The 22535-nt window shown below is 36.3% G+C and overlaps 1 protein-coding gene across 3 annotated transcripts in view; it reads right to left on the bottom strand.

Moving 5' to 3' along the window:
• ST8SIA4 (ST8 alpha-N-acetyl-neuraminide alpha-2,8-sialyltransferase 4) overlaps positions 1 to 22535 on the bottom strand; it is a 61268-nt gene that overhangs the window by 14662 nt on the left and 24071 nt on the right. For all 3 annotated transcript variants that reach the window (XM_068666515.1, XM_068666516.1, XM_068666517.1), the window contains one exon: positions 21313 to 21606. In XM_068666515.1, the coding sequence (XP_068522616.1) occupies positions 21313 to 21606 (294 nt within the window). The remainder of the gene's footprint in view (positions 1 to 21312; positions 21607 to 22535) is intronic.

The raw sequence follows: 22535 nt of genomic DNA, 5'->3' as shown, positions 1-22535 counted from the left end.
TTCTTCATGAACAAGGACTTTCAAAATTGCCCATATATTGTTTTGATTTTAAAACAGGGCAGAGAGACAACAACCCTTTCTTCAGAAAAGCCTTCCAACAGATACATGCCACAGCATGACTACAGAAAATATGAGCCTCAGTCTTGTCACATCTTGGAGAAATAAGTTTAAGCCTTCATGTCCTTTGGAAGTGCTCTGCACTCCATGCTGTAGTACAAAGGGAGAGTGAAGGCCATCATCTTCCACCTGCTTCAGTAACTTCTGAAAGAAAAGTGCAGCACATAGAGATGGAACCTGATTTTTAACAGGCACAGGGCATCCTCAAAGCGTACCTACAAGGCCAAGGTTTTATTACAAGGCTGGGAGAAGGTCACACTGTCCACACCTCTGCAAGGCTAAGCAAGACTAAGCACCTGACAACCTGACCACTGCTGTCATGAAATACACTCCTATTTTCTTTCAGAAGTTACTGAAGCAGATGAAAGAGGATCTCCTTCATTCTCCCTTTGTAATACAGCATGGGAGTGCAGACAACTTGCAAAGGACATGAAGGCTTAAACTTGCTTCCCCAATATGTGACAAGATTTAGGTATTCCAGAATGTGGAGAGAAAAAAAAAAAAAAAAAGTTAAATTTTATAACAAAATTCTAAATTTTAGAAAAATCCAAGTTGTTCTAAGTCTTTATCCAAGCCTGTTCTAAGCCTGAAAGTTGTGCCTTTACACAAGCCTGTTTTTACAAAACATACTTCAGCTGAAGACAGTTAGTTTCCTTACTTAGCCATGAAACTTTAGTAAATACTCTTATTTTCACACTAGTATGGGCAATGCTCAGTCTATGAAATTGATTAATGGAAGTTATCTTAAAGTTCTGTGAAATAAATAATAGGAATAAAATTCTAAACTATTTAGAAATTGAAGAACCTAATGACTACATATCCAGACAGATAATAAAGCCATTCAAAACTTACTAGAGTAAGTAAACAAGTGACTCTTAGGCAAGAAGTAAGATTTTTTTTTTTTTAATATTCTCTATAATTCCAAAGAAATTTCAGTTTCTATTAGAAACACTCTCCTTCTTGAAGAAGTTGAATGTCACTTGGTTTGTTCCAGCAGCAAATAGTAAACCCTGGAAGAAAGGACTTCAAGAAACAGTATCTGCAAAGCTTACAGAACAAAAAAGAAATGAAAGTGAACCCACTATTTAAGTAATAAACAACATATATTTATTGCTATCCAATACTACACAATCCAATTAATTCTGCACTTAATCTACAGAAATAGTTGGAATACTTATCTATGTATATTTAAAAAAAAATAATTGTACTTATCTTTGAAAAGACTTTGTATAAGAAAGAAAACTATGACTTAACACATAGTTCACTTCAGATTTATCTGGTAAGAACAGCTGTCATCACTATAAAAGTGATAGTGTACTAACCTGGTCTAGCAGGTTCATAAAGAACCAGTCTGTAAAGAAACATCTTTCTCTAAGTTTCAGTCTCTGGGCTATGTGAAAACAGGATTGTAGAGATACTAGCAGAGGCCCGTATATTTTTCTTTTGTGACTGAAAGCAACTTTCATGTGGCTGGGTCAAATGAATGACATACAGACATAACAGTGTTTAAAGATAACTTGTTTAAAGATAAGGGTTGCAAAGGAGATTATATATGAGGAAAATTATCTACTTTGAATTTGAATGTTATTTACATGCTACTGGCCTGTCAGATGTTTTGAACTGACTTTAGTCTGAAAATGCTACAGCTACATGGGATTTTTTGATAAAATAGTTTAAACTCTTCTGTGAGTATTCCATGATATACAGAGAATCTCTGAAGCCAGATACTAACAGAGGAATATATACTTCATTATTCAGTTACCTGGATTTCTGGTCCCTCTGGAATCAGTTTACATTATTATTATACATCATCTGGAATCAGGTCTACATTAGCAAGCAGTGTGGACAATTAGGATTTCCTCTGTAGGGTGGGACAGTTGGTACTGAGTATGGGATGTCCACACCATGTACATAACATATTTTTTCCACCTGGCACCACAAACTGAGTGTCCATTTGCAGCTGGGACATACTTCCTGTGACACAGGAATAGCCCAGTTTATTTTCACCTGAAAATAATGTGCTTTAAGACCCTTCCATAACATAAAGAACAGTAAAGGATCAGGACATTTACTTCAAAAATGCCCTGATTCAAACTAAAACCACTCATGTATGGACATCCAATAACAGCTAAATATTGACTTAAATGGTGGCAGGAACAGTTTCCAAAATATTTCTTTAAGATTGTAATTAGCATGTTTAGGCTGTTCTTCGAAGTTTCATGTTAAAACAAGCCTACTGTCCTAGAAAAAGCAACATATCCATCTATCATGTATCCATCCATCCATCCATCCATCCATCCATCCATCCATCCATCCATCCATCCATCCATCCATCCATCCATCCATCCATATTTATACAGATAGATATATCTATAATATCTATATCTATATAATATCTATAATATCTATTTCCTAATAACGAAGGTGATGTCCTTTTTATTCTCCTCAAAGTCAACAAATCTGTCAAGAATGAAGATCATGAGAAAAGGTGCCAAATCTAAACTGGGTTTGGTACTCATTAAGAAGGAATGGTTGCAACTATGTTAGCACACAAACTAGGTCTTACTTGGTATTGTCATGCTTTGGTTGCCACTGTGAAGCGCAAAGTAAGTAAATAACAGAAAAAAAAAAGAAGAAAAAGGAATAACTGTGTGCAGATGTATGTGAGAGTGCAACTGCATTTCTGAAGGAGAACATCATCTAGGAAACAGCTACTTATTTTTCAAGACAATTTAGACCAAAATAAAAGCAATGCAATAAGGACATTTTAAATGTGATAAAGATGATCCCAATTGCAGAAGTTGGAAGTAAAGATAACTATAGAAGCTTGAATAATTTAACTGTTTATAGCTTAATGATATTGGCAGACTGGGCTTGACCTACTTCCAACTAATTACATGTCTATACATTCCGTATATTCACTTCACAATAACCAACTTCTCATAGCCTTACTGGGTAGGCTGGAATGTACACACATCCTGTAACATTGACATACTATTTTTAAGACTTCCTTATCAAGTTACTTTGTGCTTTTGCACAAAATTCTAATCTTACAAAGGCCATGTTGGAGGAAAAGTTGCAATCTCAGGTATTTGGAAGTTTTCTGATCTTTCTTCAGTAGGGCTTTGCATTTGATCCACATCGCCTAACAGGAATCTTTCCTCATGACACAATTTCATTAATGATATGAAAATATGAGCCACACTATGTCCCCTGTTAAATAAGTATCTCCAAATCTCATGCAATTCAATCAAACAGAAATATTTGGTTGGAACTTCATAAACAACTCGTGTATAATCTTAAAGGCAGTTCAGCTCAATCTTTTGTAGGCCCTTCAGGTCTCTGAAAACCCAGGCTTTCACTACATGATTCTCTTTCATGACCAAGGAAGAAGAAGCAAAATACCCAGCAAAGCTTTTCTAAGTGAGACAGTTTGCTGGCTGGAAAGACATTTCTATCACACAGTCTTATAGACCTACATAATATATAGCGATAACAGCAACAGTCCTCTGTTACTCATGAGTGGAGACAGCAAAACATTCAGAGAATTTGAGTTAATGGTAATGCTCATGACTGGTGAATATGCTAAGCACAACAGAAGAGATATGTGCTACTTTGCCCACACAGATTTGCTAATGTGCTTCAACTAGAGAATGTCTCTGCTCTAATACACTTCATCAGACCAGCAACTTTAATTAGTGCTAAGCTCTGCAGTTTTCCTTTGTGATTTAACATACATTAGGGAATCTCTAAACTCATTGTAACTGGTTGAACACCACTATATCCCTATTCTCAATCACCAACACACACAAGGAAATAATGATTAGAAACCTTAAGCATGCTAATGGTGCTAGTGAAAAACCTCAGCAGGAGAAGTAGTATTGGGTTTCCATTCTGGAAAGCACACTGGGCCCAATCCTAACAAGGCAGTTATGGAAGTAGGCAAAAGAAAGCATATCAATTTTAAGTAAATTTGACAAGAAATATAAGTATTTTTTAAGGAGTTGACTGTTTTTGTTGTTCTTGTTGTTTTTCCTTCTCATATGCATTTTAAATGTTACATATATCTTTCTCTAAAAGATCATTGGGATTAATTTGGAATAAACAGAAATGATGAACCAAAAGGATGAAAGGGAGGAAGAAAAAGAATCATGATCATATTGTAAATGGCACAAGAGAATTTAATTGGTCTTACAGAATAAAATACCTTTGCCTTCACAATTAATTTTCTGTTCAGCAAAATATAGCTACCTATTTTATGGGAATATATATTTTTTTCAAAATTTGCCTACTTACTGATTGACTGAATTAGTAAATTAGTAAAATTCCAGAATTTAGAAATAGACCACAGAAGTTGCAGAGCTCGGTACATAGAGACAAACCTAAAGGCATATTTTCCATTTAAAACTGTTAAATGATTTGGATAGTTACTTGAAGCAATGCTGGACATTACACAAGATGATTCTTCTCATACAAAAAAAGAAAAAAAAGCTTTTGGTATATCAAACTTTCATACACAGAAACACATATAGAGGTGAACAAAATGCTAAACAGAGAGTGAAAGTATGAAAAACATAGGCAAAATACGTAAAGAATGTAAACAAACAAACAAAAAAACAGCATTTTCTAACAGCAAAATAAGGCTATCACATAAGACAGGTATTTTGTTTCTCTGGGATTTTCAAGATATTAGTTAATTTATAGCCTAAGCTCATACACTGACTCACAATCACGCAGGTTTTGAAGGAGAACACTTTCCTACACTGAAAGAAAAGCAATGTTGAAGACAACTTTTCCCCAACTAGTAAGACTGTTGGACAACCTCCCTTCCCTCTCCACTCCTCTTACAACTGCAGAATCATGGAATGGTTTGGGTTGGAAGAAATCTTCAAAGATCATGTTGTCCAGCCCCCCTGCCATGCGCAGGGACACTTCCCAGACATAGGTTAACCAAAGCCCTATCCAACCTAGTCTTGAACAGGGATGGGGCATCCACAACTTCTCTGGGCAACCTGTTCCTGCGCCTCACCAGCAACACAATGAAGAACTTCATCCTTAGCCTAAATCTACCCTCTTTTAGTCTTTAATCTTAACCATTATTCTTTGTCCTATCAGTATAGGCCCTGGTAAAAAGTTTATCCCCATCTTTCTTATAAAACCCTTGTGAATACTGAAAGGCTGCAGTAAGGTCTCCCTGGAGCCACCTTTCTTCCAGCTTTTAAAGGAGAGGTAATCCAGACCTCTGATAATTTTTGTAGCCCTTCTCTGGACCCACACTATCAGGGTCCATGTCCTTCTTTTTCTGGGGGGCAGAGAACTGGATGCAGTACTCATGTGTGGTCACACAGGAGCCCTCTTCTAGGGCTCCCTTCCCATACCAGTGTGGTACAAGAGATACTATGCTACTCCCTGCTGCTGGCACATGTTATGGGCTGAAAGGGGTGATCCAGACCAAATGTGATGGTGGGCTGGCTTTGTAGGCAGAAATTTGTTATGTAGTATCAGCAGGGCTGATATAGAGTCATAAAACCATAGAATATCCCGAGTTGGAAGGGACCCATAAGGATCATTGAGTCCAACTCCTGGCACCACACAGGTCTACCCAAACTTTTAGACCATGTGGCTAAGTTCACAGTCCAAATGCTTCTTAAATTCAGACAGGCTTGGTGCAGTGACTGCTTCCCTGGAGAGCCTGTTCCAGTGTACAGCCACCCTCTCGTTGAAGAACCTCTGCCTGATGTCTAGCCTAAACTTCCCCTGCCTCAACTTGATTCCATTCCCATGGGTCCTATCACTGGCGATTAAGGAGAATAGATCGGTGCCTGCCCCTCTACTCCCCCTCGTGAGGAAGCTGTAGACTGCAATGAGGTCTCCTCTTAGCCTCTTCTTTTCTGGGCTGAAGAGGCTAAGTGACTTCAGCCACTCCTCATACGTCTTCCTCTCTAGGCCCTTCACCACCTTTGTTGCCCTTCTCTGGACACTCTCCAACAGTTTTACATCCTTTTGGTACTGTGGCACCCAGAACTGCACACAGTACTCAAGGTACTGTGAGTAGAGTGCAGTGTAAAGCAGGACAATCCCTTCCCTCGACTGACTAGCAATGCCGTGCTTGATGCACCCCAGGATATGGTTGGCCCTCCCGGCTGCCAGGGCACACTGCTGGCTCATATTCAACTTGCTCTCAACCACAACCCCCCAGATCCCTCTTTATGGGGCTGCTTTCCAGTGCGAGAAGTCCACCTCCAGCTGAAGGTTGGACAACACAATCTGAAGGCTGGTATCCCACCCACTGTTGGGGCTTAAACTGAGAAGTTAGAATCTAAGATTGTATCTGATTTCACATGGCCCACTGGGGCAATTTCAACAGCAGAGATCAAGAAGAGTAATAAATAAGTTTTCTACCAGCCATATTCACTTCCTGAATATGGTCTTTATTTATATGCCTCAAAGTAGTTATTCAAGCCTCAGAAAGGCTATTGAAACAATTTCTTGTCAATTCCTTGACAGTGGCATGGATCAGTGTACTGGGTTTAGAGTTAATATTCCCCACAGTAGACTATACAGAGCTGTGCTCTGCACCTGCAGCTAGAACAGCACTGGTATCACACTGGTGTTTTGTCTGTTGCTGAGCAGTGCTGGCACAGCACCAGGACTCCTTTCAAACCTCCCCCCTCAAAGCCAGTAGGATGAAGATGGGCAAGAGCTGGGGAGGGGACATCACCAGGGCAGCTGACCTAAACCAAAGAGATATTCCATTCAGTCTGGTGTCACACCCAGAAATAAGAGGTGGGGAATGGGAAACAGAAGGGGAGACTCTCGTTATCAGAACGTCTGTCCTCCCAAATAACTGCTGCATGTATTGAGGCCCTGCTTCCCAGGATGTAGATGAACATCATTTACTGATGGGAAGTATGGCATCCCTGCCCATGGCAGGGGGTTGGAACTAAATGATCTTTAAGGTCCCTTCCAACCTAAGATATTATATGATATGTAGAGAAAACTTGTTTGCTTCTGTAAGGCCTTTATTTGTTTTCCCTCTCTGTCCTTATCAACCCGTGAGCCCTTTTATTTCACATCATATTCCTCCCCCCCCTCCCCCTTTGAGGAAACCACCACAATTAGCAAAGAAACTACAACTACAGCCAAGAAACAAATTTGACCTCTATGATTCACAGTAATGATAAAACTTCTAATAAACTCATGTCAATCTATTAGAAGATTGTTTTACTACATAGAGAATGATAATTTTTCTGTTGCATGATCATATTTCAGCTATAAAAGAAGTAGCAAAATGTTCTATTTTAATTTTGAAAGTTAGTTACAACTGAAATAATATATGCCCATATCACTTAAATAATAATATAGTACAACATAACCACGGGTTAGTCTTGAACTTAGGTACTTGTTTGAATTGTTCTCTAGGGCCCTGGCTTCTTCTGAGAAGTAGTGAGGTCATGACAAATCATTCATTTAAAGTAACTGCATGCAAAGCTATCTCCCATGTCAAACATGGCCAAACAGACTGGGAAAAGAGATGGGTTTCCAACAATACAAGAGTGGGACTGAGTGCATAAGATTCTATAACCACAGGCAATGCTTCTCTGGGAAAGTTATATCAAATGAAGAACAGGGAAATACTTTTTTTTTTTTTTTTTAATAAAAACGACAATTCAGCTAAGCAAGGGAAAAAGAACAATGTAGTCTTACTGAAAAGTTACAATAATAGTAATGAGCAGCAGACTGACTGGGGGATTTAGCTAAGTGGTTTGAAACAGTTTACATTTATAAAATGTTTATTTAAAAAGAATTCTTATAATTTTATGAAAGTATTACTACAACTTAGAATTGATTAACATTTTTCCTCTGAAAATTGCAACATGTCACCAGATTGGCATGAAGTTAACAACATGTGCTAGTGTTACCTTTCACAATTAGATCTAATTTTTCCTACTGATGTAAATATAAGGAACACAACAGTGGAAGGACCTACATGAATTATTGAGTTTTGTCATCATCACTTCAGGAAAAATCTGGATTAAATTTTTAGTTCACCACAACAAATATTCCATGGGTCCCATATTCCTGAGTGTTTTTGCACCTCTAATATCAAATATTAAATCTAGCCTAAAAAAGACAAAAAGACACAACTATGGGAAATTCAGTTCTCTGCTGTAGAACATTATATTCTGTGTCCAATCTACAATTTATGTACATGATCACAACATGAGGACTGTGCCATGTATCAGTGACATTAATGAAATGCTCCAGCATACTGAAACTCATGTTGAGAAATGCTAACTGTGAACTTGAGCACATCTTCAGGATGCACTTTGCTCACTGGACTGATAAACAGCTTAAAACTGCTTTTGGCTTATGTTCATCTCCCCCGAAAGGCTGAACTCAATGTCTAACAGCAGGTCCTGATAGATACAGTAAAAGAACATGTTCAATGTTACATTATTTGTTAGACTAACTTCAATTATATAGAAAAAATCATATTTGACATCATTTGATTTAATCAATTCAATTTAGAGTCTCCCTTTTAGAGATTATTATATAAAATATCGATTGCAGGTACTTAGATTTGATCAATGCAGTGAACCAGAACAGATTAATCAGATATAAAAACTATTGATTTTACCATAGTAAATCCCACAGCTGTCATTGCATTAATCAACCAAAAGAGACAGGCTTCATACAAATAAAGTAAACTACTTCAGTAAAATAAGGAGGTATAAATTATTCCTTAGGATCAAGATTCTACAAAACTACAGTCAGCCAAAAAACAAAACAAAACAAAACAAACAAACAAAAAACATTCACAAAAGCACATTTTGAACAACACGATCAAATACAAACAATTTGTTGCACTACAACCTACTGCACAACTCAGGAGAACTGAGAGATTCACCTCCTTACAAAGGTCATCAAATACGAAAAACACTCTTTACTAATAGAGAGGAGTCCACATGCTGCCATGCCAAAGAAACACCTATAAAGACAGACTGCTGCTCAGTTTTCACATTCTATTAAGCTCTAGAGTCACTGCAAACAATACCAACCATAATGTCAATTAGCAGCAATATGATATGATTGGAGCTCTGCCAAGCGCACTAACTGGTTTCATAAAGACATGCTGTGAAAAAACTGCTCTTGGTCACTGCTACACTAGCTCAGAAATAAACATGTGATACCTATAAGGAAGGCTACAGATTTCACTACTATTTTTTCAAGTATTTTTTGACATAAATTCCTGTGGTTTTCAGGTAGGGAGATTACTGTATGTTTTTCCTTCAGAAAGATTTCCCATCTTTAGCTTCCAAGTTTTGCTGATGTGACAGCTTTCTTCATTAATTTCTCTTTTTGTCTACATATTTCAGAAAGGAGTATAGAGAAATATGGAAAAAAAATAACAGCAACCACTTTGTAGTGACTGGTTAGTACATGCAAAAAAAAAAAAAAAAAAAAAGCGATATGTCCTCTCTTTTGTGTAACTTACTTTATTTTTGTGTGTTTCCTACATTTTTAAACGCATCAATAAAGGTATCTAGGTGAGTAGTTGTCTACTTTTATTTCTGCTGTTATAAAGAAAAAAGTAAATATAATGAAAAAAAAAAATCAGTTCACTTAACTGCAAGATTACGTAAAAAAAAAGTAGCAGCATGAATGCATTTTTAATATTTCTTTTACAAAGAAAGGAAGTACTTGTCACTTTCTTCGTTAAAATATTTAAGAAAAAAATGAACTCCCTTACTTACTTACTATTTAGCTAGCCATGGTATAATGTCCATGGCTTTACTAAGTTACCTTCAGCCATGTAAATTAACAAAAATTTGAAGGGAGATCTTCAGTCTGAATGCAAGTTACTCAATTTCAAACCATCAGTGTTACAGGAACAAAGTGTGTTTACTCTTTGGCATATTTCCCAGATATTTTTGCCTGAACTTGCTTTGTATATTACAAACAAGTTAAAGAAATTGAAAACAAAACAAGAAAGACAGATTTCCTCTTCTCTTTCACCTGTTTCAGAGGACAATCATGGTAACAAAACTGCAACAAATGCTTGGCAATCACATAAGCTAAAACCAGAAGATGGTCAACCAAATCCAGCAATCTACAACATTGCCCTTCTGCATTACCCTTGTCAGTGAGAAGCCAACTGCTCTCTAGGTGGATTCAGTAGGAAAAGGACAGATGTTCACTACCAACAACATCACATAACTGAGATTTCCAAATGCATCAGCCAAATTTTCATTTACCCACATACCCGCAAACCTGCTCATCTCCCTTCCCAGAATTCATGCAGTTCACCTCTTAATTGACTCAACAGCCAGACAGCATCATCCCTGTGGATTTGTTCCTGCTGTGAAGCATCCCTGGGGACTCAGATAACTCCACTAACTAAAGCTCATCAGTGTCTCTACTTAAAAAAAATAAAATAATAAAAATCACACAACAACACCTTGCAAGCAGCAGAAATCTCAATGGTTATCGATGGTCTACAGGTCAAACCCTGCACCAGCTTACACCCATTCCCTACAGCAGGCACACAGTTTCCACTGCAAGGCTCACAGCTATGCTTGTGAGGTTTCATGTGGCTATGCAGCTTCCCAGTGGGTGTACATCACTATTGAGAAAGGAGAACACACTTTGAAAGAAATGTTCCTTCCTGGATCCTGTCTTTATCAGCCCTGAAGTTTTTTGCCTGTGTCATTTTTAAAGGACTCCTAGCTCTGCAAAAGGAACTAAAACATAAAATATCAAGCAAATAAACAAAAAATACACTCAAGATTATTTTCTGAAAGCTTCTTGTCATCAAGAGCTATGTTTCATGGTCTGTGTTCCATAGTGCTCCTCTGTCCCTTATAGATTAAAGGTGAAAAGGGCCATTCAAACAGTCTGCAAAGCGCACAGATGAATTTTACATTGTAGGAGCACTCTGGAACAATCACGAGGATACTATCCTCTTAGGCCTTATGCATATTACACATTTCTGCATGTTACATGTCAAAGATTTTGACATAAGACTAAGACATGCCACCTGTTGGTTTCAGTATGACTCTGATATGCCCACTATTTCCTCTCCTTCCTCTCTGCACCTCTGGTGAGTGTACCCATATTTACATTGAAATGAAGAAGGAAAAAAATATTAAAAAAAAAAACCAAAAAACTCATGAGCCTCATAAACATCCTGAAAACAGTAGTTGCTCTTACTCTTGGTAGGGTCTTAGATCACTTTGCAGGTCTTTTTGACTTGTAAGAGGGAACTATTACTCATTCGGATTGGAAATTCTGCTCTATCGCACTGCTAGCCAATAAAGCACAACTAAGTTTAAAAAGAAATACAAGATCTAGCAATAACTTTCTCAAAGTCAATTTTCTTTGAGTATTTCACTAAACGCATGCTTCAAAGAATGTAAATAGCGACTCTTGTGCCCACTAAAAAACAGAAAGAAAAACACAAATAAGATGTCTCCAAAACGCTCATGAGGTACGTCAAATGTTTCAATACGGAAATATTGAAAAACAATGTAAAAATAAAAGGAGGTGTTTTTTAGTTTGTTTGTTTTACATTTCACAAATACAGGTTGTACTCAACTTTTCTTGTGGCCTGTAAATTCACTTCCTGAAGTCTGAAGGAGAAACCTCAAAAAAAATTACTTCAGTGCAGCAAACTCATCCTAGTATGTCTATAATATGAATCCCCACAGAACTTAATCTCCCACACGTATATGAATGTGTCCTCATGTCTACATAGGAGCATGAGGACAGCAGGAGACCTAAAAACAGTATCTCGAGGAACCATCCTCTGCTGAAAGTGGTGCTTAAGACAGATGTACAGCAAGGCAGAATCTTCAGTCTAGCGTGGGAAGGAAATGAGGCCTCACAAGAGATTTAAATCTCACTCCCCCTGAAACTCAAGCACCCAGTTTCTAAATCAGCTATGGTGTGTCTTCTAACTCTAAGAAAGCACATAACTACCACCTGACCAGTCATGTTTGTTCAAAATATGTTCTGTGCTCAAAACCTCTGTATACATTACAGTACTGACCTAACCGCCTTGCCTTCTAATTTCATGAGTGCCTTAAAAAAGTAATGTTACTCATTATCTCATCCTGTAACATGCAAAGTCTCTTAATTCTCTAATGCAAAGCCAAACAGGCCAGAAGACTTCCTCGAGTCACCTAAAGCCTATACTTGGCTAATTTAGCACATACTCAAATACATTCCTTCCCTCATGTGGTGACCAGCAGCCAAGCACTCATATAGCTGTTTGCTCCCTCCCCAGTGGGATGGAGGAAAGGGCAGGAAGAGGAAGAGGGCATGACAACTCACGGTTCAAGATAAAGACAGCTTACAACATGAATGAAAGAGGAAAAAAAAAAAAAAAAAGGCAATGCAAAGGCAGTATCTCAGCACCTTCCACAAGCAGACTGATGAGGCCCAGCCCATTAGGCTTTCACCACCAGCTGTCTTGGAAGACAAAAACCTCTTCTTTTTCTGATTTTTTTTTTTTTTTTTTATTTGGCCAAGTGTGACATTATGAATATGCCTTTGGTCATCCCAGGTCGTCTGTCCTGGCTGTCTCCTCCTGGCCTCTTGTCCACCCCAGACTACTCCTTTTGGGGTCAAATATGGAAAGACCTTGATGCTTTGCAAGCTGTGTTCAGCAATAGCCAAAATACAGGTGCATCATCAGCACTGTTTTAGCCACAAATCTAAAAAATGGCACCTGCATTTTGGCACAGTGCTGCTATGAAGAAAGCTCCATCCCAGCCAGACTTAGTAAATCTCACAAAGTGGAAGGAACAAGAGCTTTTCTTGTATATAATGGAAGTACTCTAAATCCTGAACAGCTTGTGTAAGACATAGACTACTTCCCCGCAAACTATCTTTGGGAGGATGGTAGCTATTAGCCTTGACATTTGTTAACTTTAGCTATAAAAAGCCTAAATTGAAGTCTTTCTCAATGCATAAAAAGGAACCCAAAGACTTCAGACAACCCATTAAGATGTTCTTGAAGAAGCTTGAGTGAGTTAAAAGGGGACACTATGAAAGACATTAGGCCAAACTGCTAATTCTTACAATGACACCATTATAAGGCTTATGCTAGCATATTATTTAACTGAAGGACTGAACTGTTTATTCACTTTCATAAACAATCCAATTATTTGAGTTGAAGTAAAAGGTAACCTTCAGGGCCTGCCATCATCACCTGTCATCTATCACAGTCATCCATGTAGAAAAATATGGCTTGCACTGCTGTTTTTCTAGCTCTGTTTAAAGTCAGTGTGACACTCAGAAGTGTCACGGAACAACAAAAGGAGCAATCACAAGTATGTATATCCATTTCTATCTTCTCCATCTCTCTTCTGTCCCCCCAAAACAAAACAAAACAAAACAAAACAACACATGTAACATATATCAAGAGAGAAAATCACTTAGCCTACTTACTTTTTTTTTTCCTTCAGATGAGGGGTCAATTTGGTAAAAGATATTAATATGTTTAGAACTAGTAGAATTTATCGTATCATAACAATGCTCTTCGGTTTTACTGAAAAGTTCAGAAGCAAGGCCATTTTTATCCAGATCATTTAAAGCTATATTTGTTTGCTTATTTCCACTTTACATCAGTAATTAACTAATCATAGGAAAAGATCAGTTACTGGTTAGATACTCCACACAACTGCTACTCATCATAAAAGTTCACTAAGATAAAAGATAAATACACACATCTTTGAAAACTCTAAGCATTCCAGTCAAATCAAAAGTAGAATTGTTGTAAGTTTTCACCTTCCTTTAAAATAGGAAGTAAAACTGACAGAATCTTCTCATCCACACGTGTATCATACAGAATTTACAGACAGTTCAACTGATGTATCATAAAAACAGAAAAGCTATTCCTCATCCTATTAACAGTACCTGTCTAAGGTGGCTCTCTGTAGAAATAAAAACAGTTTCTGGTTTGCTTTTCCACTGAACATCTACAATTACTTTTACAGGATATGGAGAAATTAGAGTTAATTAATTTAACACATTTTTATATTTTTCAGAAACACAGAAATTAAGGTTTTTTTTGTTTGTTTGTTTGTTTTTTCACACAAAGATTAAAAAAAAAAGAAAAAGAACAGTGGCAAAATTGCTGTACAATTTAAACATATAAATATACTGTATGAATAAACTATGTGTAATTTATTCCCTACTTAGTTGCTAACAGTCACTGACATCAGGCACAGTGCTGTTGCTCACAGTAAACAAACTAAACATCAAAAACTTGACAATAATCAATTCCTTTACTATTTTTCCTATAACTAATTTCATTGCTTTCCTCTACTTGAAACTGAAATTTAACCTTAGGAGAGTAAATTTTACAAGTCCTAAGTACATTCATTGCTGATAATTAGGAACAAAGCAGTTGATGCAGCAAAGAAAAACAAGCACAAAAACAAACAAACAAACAAAACCAGGATCTTATTATCAGCAGATGAATGAAAATAAGAATAAAACTTCTCTCCCTACAGTCATGACCAAACTCTTCAGGGTCTTAACTCTTCAGTTAGTGACTACAAAAAATATACCGTATAAAAACCAGACATGTTCAATTTCCCTCTTGTGTCCTCCACTACTTTAATTGGGTTTGCTCCCATTAAAAATATGGTTTTTTTCCTCCCCAGAAGTGTCATATCTCTTGACAGATCTTGTTAAACATTCCCCAAACATGAGAACCTTGTGCAAAGGAAAGTGAAGAACATGCTGAGAACCTCTACACCAGAGGAGTCTTTTGGTCTGCCATGGTCCTGCTCTCCTGGTCATCAGCTGCTGGGCCAAGAGCAGCTTTGCAGCTTCAGGAAGGGAAGTGCCAGCTCCTCCTCTCACAAGAATTCAGAGAACTAGGAAAGAGTTCAGACAACAGGCAAGTTCCGAAAATCTGAAGTGACTGGCATCCTATTTGTTTGAAAAACCTAGTGAACAAAGCCAGCTCTACTGACAGATTATTCATGGCCAGAAGGGTACCTGTAACACATAACTATTTTAACACTCACATTTATGGAAAATGGGAGTGTACTACACTGGAGAGTAGGCAGCCGTGTGTTTTTTGTTTGTTTGTTTGTTTGTTTGTTTTTTTCCCAAATATTTTGAATATTTGTCTGACATGATATGAGAGATATATTATTTTATTTTCAGCCTAATAGCCTTGATTTTCATTTTTTTTTGTTTTCTGCAGTGATTGTCATTTATGTACATGAAAACATCTTTTTTTTAAGGAATATATTTTAGCAATGAAAAACAAATCTCCTAGCAGTACAAGAAAGAAAGGTGTTTTACAATATTGATTGCTCCCAGCAATTGTTTCTTTACTAGCACAAAGCTGCTGGAGAACTATTCGATTTCTGCATGTTTCAGTTTCTCAGAGTACTTCTGTATTTCCCAGAGTGAAGGACTCTGGAGCTGCGGTGAAGCTGTGTAAAAGGTCACTCTACTCAAACACCAGCTGTTTGGTTTCACTAACAAAAGGAAAAAGACTCTGCACTGAAAAGCGACCATAAATAGGCACAGCATACTCTTTACACAGGCACAGCACAGAGTTTTCAGTGGGAATTCTGCTGTGTTTAATGTAGGATCAAGTCCAATACCACTCTCATACAGGCAGTAGCAAGGAGGAAGCAAGCAGAGCCCAGGCAAATCCCACAGGATGTCCACATGATTGTTCCATACCCAAAAGGCCAAGGAATTTTATGTGAAGCAACTGCAACAATTTACTGCTGCCGAGTGACTAATAGTTCATGGGATGACTCCAACAGGAAAAAAAAAAAAAAAAAAAAAAAAAAAAAAAAAAAAAAAGACAAGAAAACATTCTCACACATTAAGATGTGTGTGAGAACTTTGTTTTGAGGAATCAGGGGAGGAAACATGAGAAAAAACTTCTCAGAACACTACAGAAGACAAGATGGCACTGGAAAGGGTGAGGGGGTTTCTCCATCCTTAGCTTATGTCTTCCAGTATGCACCAGGATAGGCAGACGTGGGCTCTGGGAGTTAACCCTGGCCTCAACCTAATATTTTAACATCATGTCTAGCCTCAAGAGCCCTCCTTACTCCCTCTGGGGAACTGCAGGGCACGATCCATAGCAGAAGGCATCTGCTCAGATCTTTCAGATTTGTTTGTCTGCTACTACTGAATGTAACATAGAACAACTGGATCCTGATCCCAGTAAACTCAGTTCCCATTTGCTTGCAGTTTAACGCATCTTCCAGTAGAGCTCTGCTGCTGAGAGTAGACACACTCCACACCTCAAAAAGTATCACTTACTTGGAATAATATATCATTAAAAATAATCCTAATGAAAGGATTCAGTTTGAAATCTCAGATCTATTAATAAAACAAGGTTTTTGAAATTTGTTACTAAATTCAACTAAAAAAAAAAAAAAAAAAAAAAAAAGGTAATGTGGTTTGTACATCGTAATTACTTTGTAATTAGCCTTCCTAGATGCGTCATCAGGGAACATAGAATCCTTTTAATCAACTGAACTTTTCATCTATAGATTCTACTTCCTTCTTACACTCTGTTAGGTACTGACTACCTCAATTATTTTGTCAATAACATGTGCACAATTAAATTAAAAATTCCATAAAAAAACACGCTTAGAAACACTTCATGAGAAAATCACCCATCTGCCCCCAAATCACGTTCCAAATTCCATGTTCTAACTTGAAATACAAAATTTGTGTTCAAGTGTAAAAGAAAAACAGAGAAAATAAATTATCACATGAAACTACTTGATCCTCTTGGTCTCTACTGAAGTCTAACATCTGAATCCATCAGCCATTTAAAATTTATGGTACTGGTTAAAAAAGTTACCATGTTAGACTTAGTATTTACATAATCTATTCTCAAAACTTTGAATCCCTCTGAGATTTTAAAGGAGTAGCTATCACTCACAGATGTTTAATAAGGCATGGAATCTGCCAAAAAGCAATTTCTTTTTCAAACACCACATTACCTTTTTTATGACCCAAAACCTGTGCAAATGGACAGAAAAAAGTTTTTCAAAATGTTATCAAAATACGCTTTTTTAATGCTACAATATGATCAAAAACAATTCCCAAACACCATGTGCAACTCAGAAAGTTGCTTTTATTAAAAGTGAAGGAAAAATAAGAGACAGAATTTCAGTGCAATATCTGATTGCAGCAAAACTGCTCTGTTATTATTTAAAACTGTATGCAGAATGTAGTGATTCTAGATTGGAACACCAGTCTAAGAAAATTAGTGTCCTATGTTTGAAAGAAGCTTATGCTTTAAAGATAGATGAAGGAAAAAAAATAAATAAAATTGCTTGAAAAATATGGCAGGGTGGTACAAATAAAAAATAATAGAGAGAATCCTTTCCAAATCTTATGGTTATCAGCTTGGTCTCTTCAGCATCACTCATCTCTGTTACTACGTTATGTCAAATTAAAATTACTATGAGCATTATTAAATCATTTAGCCCAAAATACAGTACATTTCCATATTTTTCATAAAATGTTAGGTGAATTAACTCAAAGAATTCTTGATATCAATTAAATTTACATGAGCAATTTGTTTTTCAGGGAAAAAAAAAAAAAGAATTTTTAATTCTATCTATTCTAAACAATACATATTCTCTCATTTTAGGCAATTGTTAGGCCTGAAACACATTTTTTATTTTTAGATTATGAAGACTTGTAGTTGTAATGAAATAAGTTTAAGTTTCAAATATAAGCCTCATTTCACCCAGCTAAATGATATAGATGTGGTGCAGCCCTCAAAATTTGACCTTTTATTCATCTTCATAAGCAAATGCTTTCAAATTAAAGACACTAGTTCAGTTGAGCCTCCTGGTGTTGTCTTTGGAGTAGTTGAAGAAAACTTTCATTGTGTTTTAGTTGTTATGACTTTGGGAAGATTTTACAATATAGGAAGCAACATGAGCTACACGGACTTTCTTGAGTGATTCTCTTATCATTAAAGTATAAATTAAAGTAGCACTAACTAGCTTCAAATGCATTAAGTAATATATGTAAAAGTAAAAACCCTGCATTAAGTAATAATTTATTCTCAAATAAAGACGGAATGCTTTGACACTATCAAGACAAGAAAAGGGAAACAAAAGTGGATTTTTATTTGAATAAAGATTGAAAGGAACTTGGGGACGTTACAAATATTAATGGAGGACAGTGATTACAAATGCTACATTCCTGTCTGTCCACTCTAAGAATTTGTATATTTTAATAAAAATCATTCATTAATTCATTCATTTATTCTTTCAGACACGAAGATAGAAGTATTTGAGAATGCTCGCATCCACAAAACAAAGGTTGCAGGTGTATAAACCAATAACTTCCTCATGTAAAGGAAGGCAATTTACAGAAAATACCTCCCGCAGCTCATATTTCCTTATCATTTTTTTTTCGCAAAAACTCAAATTCCATCTCCATATTATGGCTTAAGACACCTTAAGATGTAGCATAAACCTTGCATTTTCAATCTTGCACATGTGCTCAGACACCCTGTTAAGGAGATTAGATGCTCTGCACAGGTCTTGCTATGTGTTTTAACATGCAGTTTTGAGGGTAGATTTCCTGTTTCCTCATCCAACTAAAAGCAGTCTTCGCTTTCTGTTTATTTTTTGTTGTTGTTGTTGTTTTGCAGCACCACAGGCCCTCCCCAGATCATCACTGTTTACTTAACATGGTCGCAAAGACTTATGCTTAAAAACACACACCTTGCAAAACTATCAACAACAACAAAAAAAATACACAAATAGTTCAGATTCATATGACAAGGAATGTTCTATAGGAGTTTCATCTTACGAAGTGTCTCTTCAAAGGCTCATAAGTTATCACTTTACAGTAGATTTGAAATAAACATAAGTACAACAGATATCTACACCTAGAATACAGCTTTATGAAGATTTTCCTTAAAACTAAGATTAAGTAGCTAAATTGCACACACTGCTTTAAATAGCAGTGGAGTTAGCTGCACTCTAGTTTCAAACTAGTTACACTCATAACTCGCTTAAGTCTTGACAAGTCTTACCATTCAAAGTGGAAAGATTCAATCATACTATTATTTGTGGAAAGTATTATTTTTTAGCTCAGGCATGGTTTAATTTAAAAATATTTTTTGCTTATCTATTTCTCATACTGCCATGGTATTCCATTTAAGATATAAACCAAAGAGATCTTAAAGAGGTGTAATTCATCCTTAAAAGAGACAATACTTGATCCCTAAATTTAACTCTTCTGTAATACAAACCTCATTATTATGGGCTGGTGTTTTAAGTCTGCCTTCTATAAAATCTAAAGAGTATTTGTTCCAAATGCATTGTTGCTAGCTGTATCATTTCCAAATTTGACTCATAAAGGCATACTTGCCTCATGCGTCACAATTTTTGAAGTTGTTAGACTAAAGATAAATTTCACATGTAATTTTTGACTTATTTTGTTCTTTTTCAAATTACAAAAAAAAAAAAAAAACAAACAAAAAAACCAGTAAAGAATATATGGTTATATTGAGTTATCTCCCAAAAGAACAACAACAACAAAAGCAATATGATAAAACAAGAAGGTTTGAAAGTGGAGGGGCTAAGAATTAGAGGACAGATTCAACAAGGTGACAAAAATGTGTAGTTATATCAGATGACATTGCTAGGTATAATTTGACATACATTACAGTCTAAATTTTCATCAGCAATTCTGATGACAGCTTCTGTTGCTTTTCTTTCAAAGAGAAAATAAAGATGCTGATTCTCTAAGTTGAGCCCCTGTACAGAAGTTTCAGGTTGGTGAACTGAAAAACTAAATATTCTGAATTAACACTCACATTTTATAATTTTGCATAGATCTAGAAGATGGAAATGAGAACAACTGTTTTTAAACTGAAAGTGAATTTAATTTCTTCAGATTTATACACACTTGTAAATACTACTGCACTTATCCATGTGCTATAGGAACCCTGAATATACAAAAATTCAACACAGTAAAGGCCTATAAATAGCTAAATTGCAACTGTGCAACAATACAACTATCCACCAGCAAACTGAACAACACAGCAAGAAATCATAGGAGACGAATTCCAAAAGGGACAGCCTTTTTTTTTTTTTTTTTCCCCAGCTAGAATTATACCACATGAAGAATGCCACATTTATCTATCTAAAGCATGGTAGGAGGAGAAGAGCATGTCCAAAAGCCTTAATATCCTCAAGAACAACATATTTATAAGCTTCATTCTCATATTCTTATACTGTATTGGGTCATCAGATCAACTCCCTCTGTTCTTATTTCTCATGTTGTAACAGAGCAAGCTTTTCAGTCAGACACATAACTATTAATTGTTGTACAAACCAATACGGTAAGACATTTCCCCAAACCCACAAAGGATAGATCAAGGAAAAAAATCTGAGTAGTAGCATACTGTCATAATTCGCATAACAGATATTACAATACCATTATCTTCTGAATGTTTTGTGTAAATGGCTCTACATACTCTTATTTGGAGTGGCAAAGACATTGGAGCCTTCAACTAAAAGTCTTGTTTGATTATGAGCTTGAAAAAACAAGTATCTGCATGAAGCATGGACATACACCTTTTTTCAACAACTTGTCACATTAACGTTTTCAGTGATTCTGGTCACTGTTCTTGAATTGACCAAGCATCCAGCTAAATTCAAAAATAGAAAGTGTGCTACAAATCCCAGACATTTTGGGAAGGGTCTAATTTTCACATCTGCCAGACTTCGTTACTTATATGGTTGTTACTTTACCCCCCTATGCTACCTAAATTTATTTTTTATCTCCATAGCCTTGCCCAAAAGAAGACATGCAGCACTTTCATTGTCTTTTGATTTGCTAAGATTACCACATATCCTTTGAATACAGTTTAATTTTCATCAATTTCTCACTGTAATGATCATAGATATATTGTACATAAAAGCAGAAGCGAAAAGCTGTTGTGCTAATGCATTTCAGTTGTTTGTATTAGAACAGGCCAGATTAGTGGACATTTATTAGCAAACAAGCTTGTTTCATCATTAATGCAATCCATTAAAACAATAATGGAAATATGTTAATCCTTTTAACATTTTACTTGCTCTTTTTTTCTGACTGCTAAGAATTCTAGTTATGAGTTTCACTGTGCCAAGGACAGACCAGTCTTTTCCAGACACTTACCCTCTGACAGCGTGAATAAGTCTCAGTGATGGATAGGCGGTTCGCACTTTCAATTTATTCTTAAGGATTAATGCATTAACCCACTCCACATGCTTCTCTCCGCCTTTGACCATGAAAGCAGGGATCCAAAGGACACTGTCATTCAGCATGGATAGTCTATGCACAAATTTTTCTCTGTCACTCTCATTCCGAAAGCCTCCAAATGCTCTTTGTACAACTGATGGGTTCATGGTAATAAAATCAGATTTAGTTCCCACATCTGCAGCAAACTCCACCACAGGAGCTAGATTGCACCTGAAGAGGAAGAAATCAATGGAAAATGAAAATAAATATGAAATATTAACTCAGAAAAATGTATGCATGAAAGAAATGCTGAAAATGAACAGGCAAGTCCATTTCAATCTACATGAAGGAAAGCTACCAGTGGTAATAGGTGTGATAGCATATAGCATTTTACCACCTTGAACACTCTTCAGACTTTTTTTTCAAACATTGAATGTAAGTAATTCTGTGATGAAGACAGCTTTCTGTACAACTGAAAGCCATGTAATCATGCTTTAACATGCATCGCCAGCTGGAGTATGCCTTCTAACACCTGTTACCTGTCATTAGCGTTCATTGGTCATCTTGTTACCAATTGCTCACAGTCTTAAAGGAAACCGAATCAGCCAATTAAGGTATAATTTATACAGGTTAGTCGTTGCATTTTTGTACAATAGCGTATTTAAATATCATTTACAAATTAACTCTAAGCCCATGATAAAGTTAATGTTGTTGTTTGTTTGTTTTCTATTTTAGATTATCACTGCAACTGAAGATGTTTTGAAATTTAGCTTTTATTTGATTTCACGTCTCCATAAGCAGCACTGGAGGCAGGTTGCAAATACTAACACCATCTCATGATCTAGCATGATAATGCTAATTCCTCAGAACAACATTTTTATTCTGTAATTGTGACGTAAAGTGGTCCAGTCTTCTTCAGAAATAAATGTTCTTAAGACTATAAACGCTACATATGCTGAGGAGATAAAGCTGTTCAAGTTTCTGATGACATGTGAGCAGATGTAAGTTTTCTTAGCAAATGGATTTATGTTCTTCTGTATTTTTACGTATCTGTTCCACAAACCCTCTGCATGTATTACAGGCTGCTAAGAGTCTTCTAGAAAATGATTGTTAGGGCACACACACACACAAAACAAAAATTTTTACTTGCTTTGAAAATT

Source organism: Anas acuta, chromosome Z (assembly GCF_963932015.1).
Source record: "Anas acuta chromosome Z, bAnaAcu1.1, whole genome shotgun sequence".
NCBI classification, from domain to species: Eukaryota; Metazoa; Chordata; class Aves; order Anseriformes; family Anatidae; genus Anas; species Anas acuta.
Note: the sequence above shows the minus strand (reverse complement) of the source record. Positions and strands in the feature narration are given on the sequence as shown.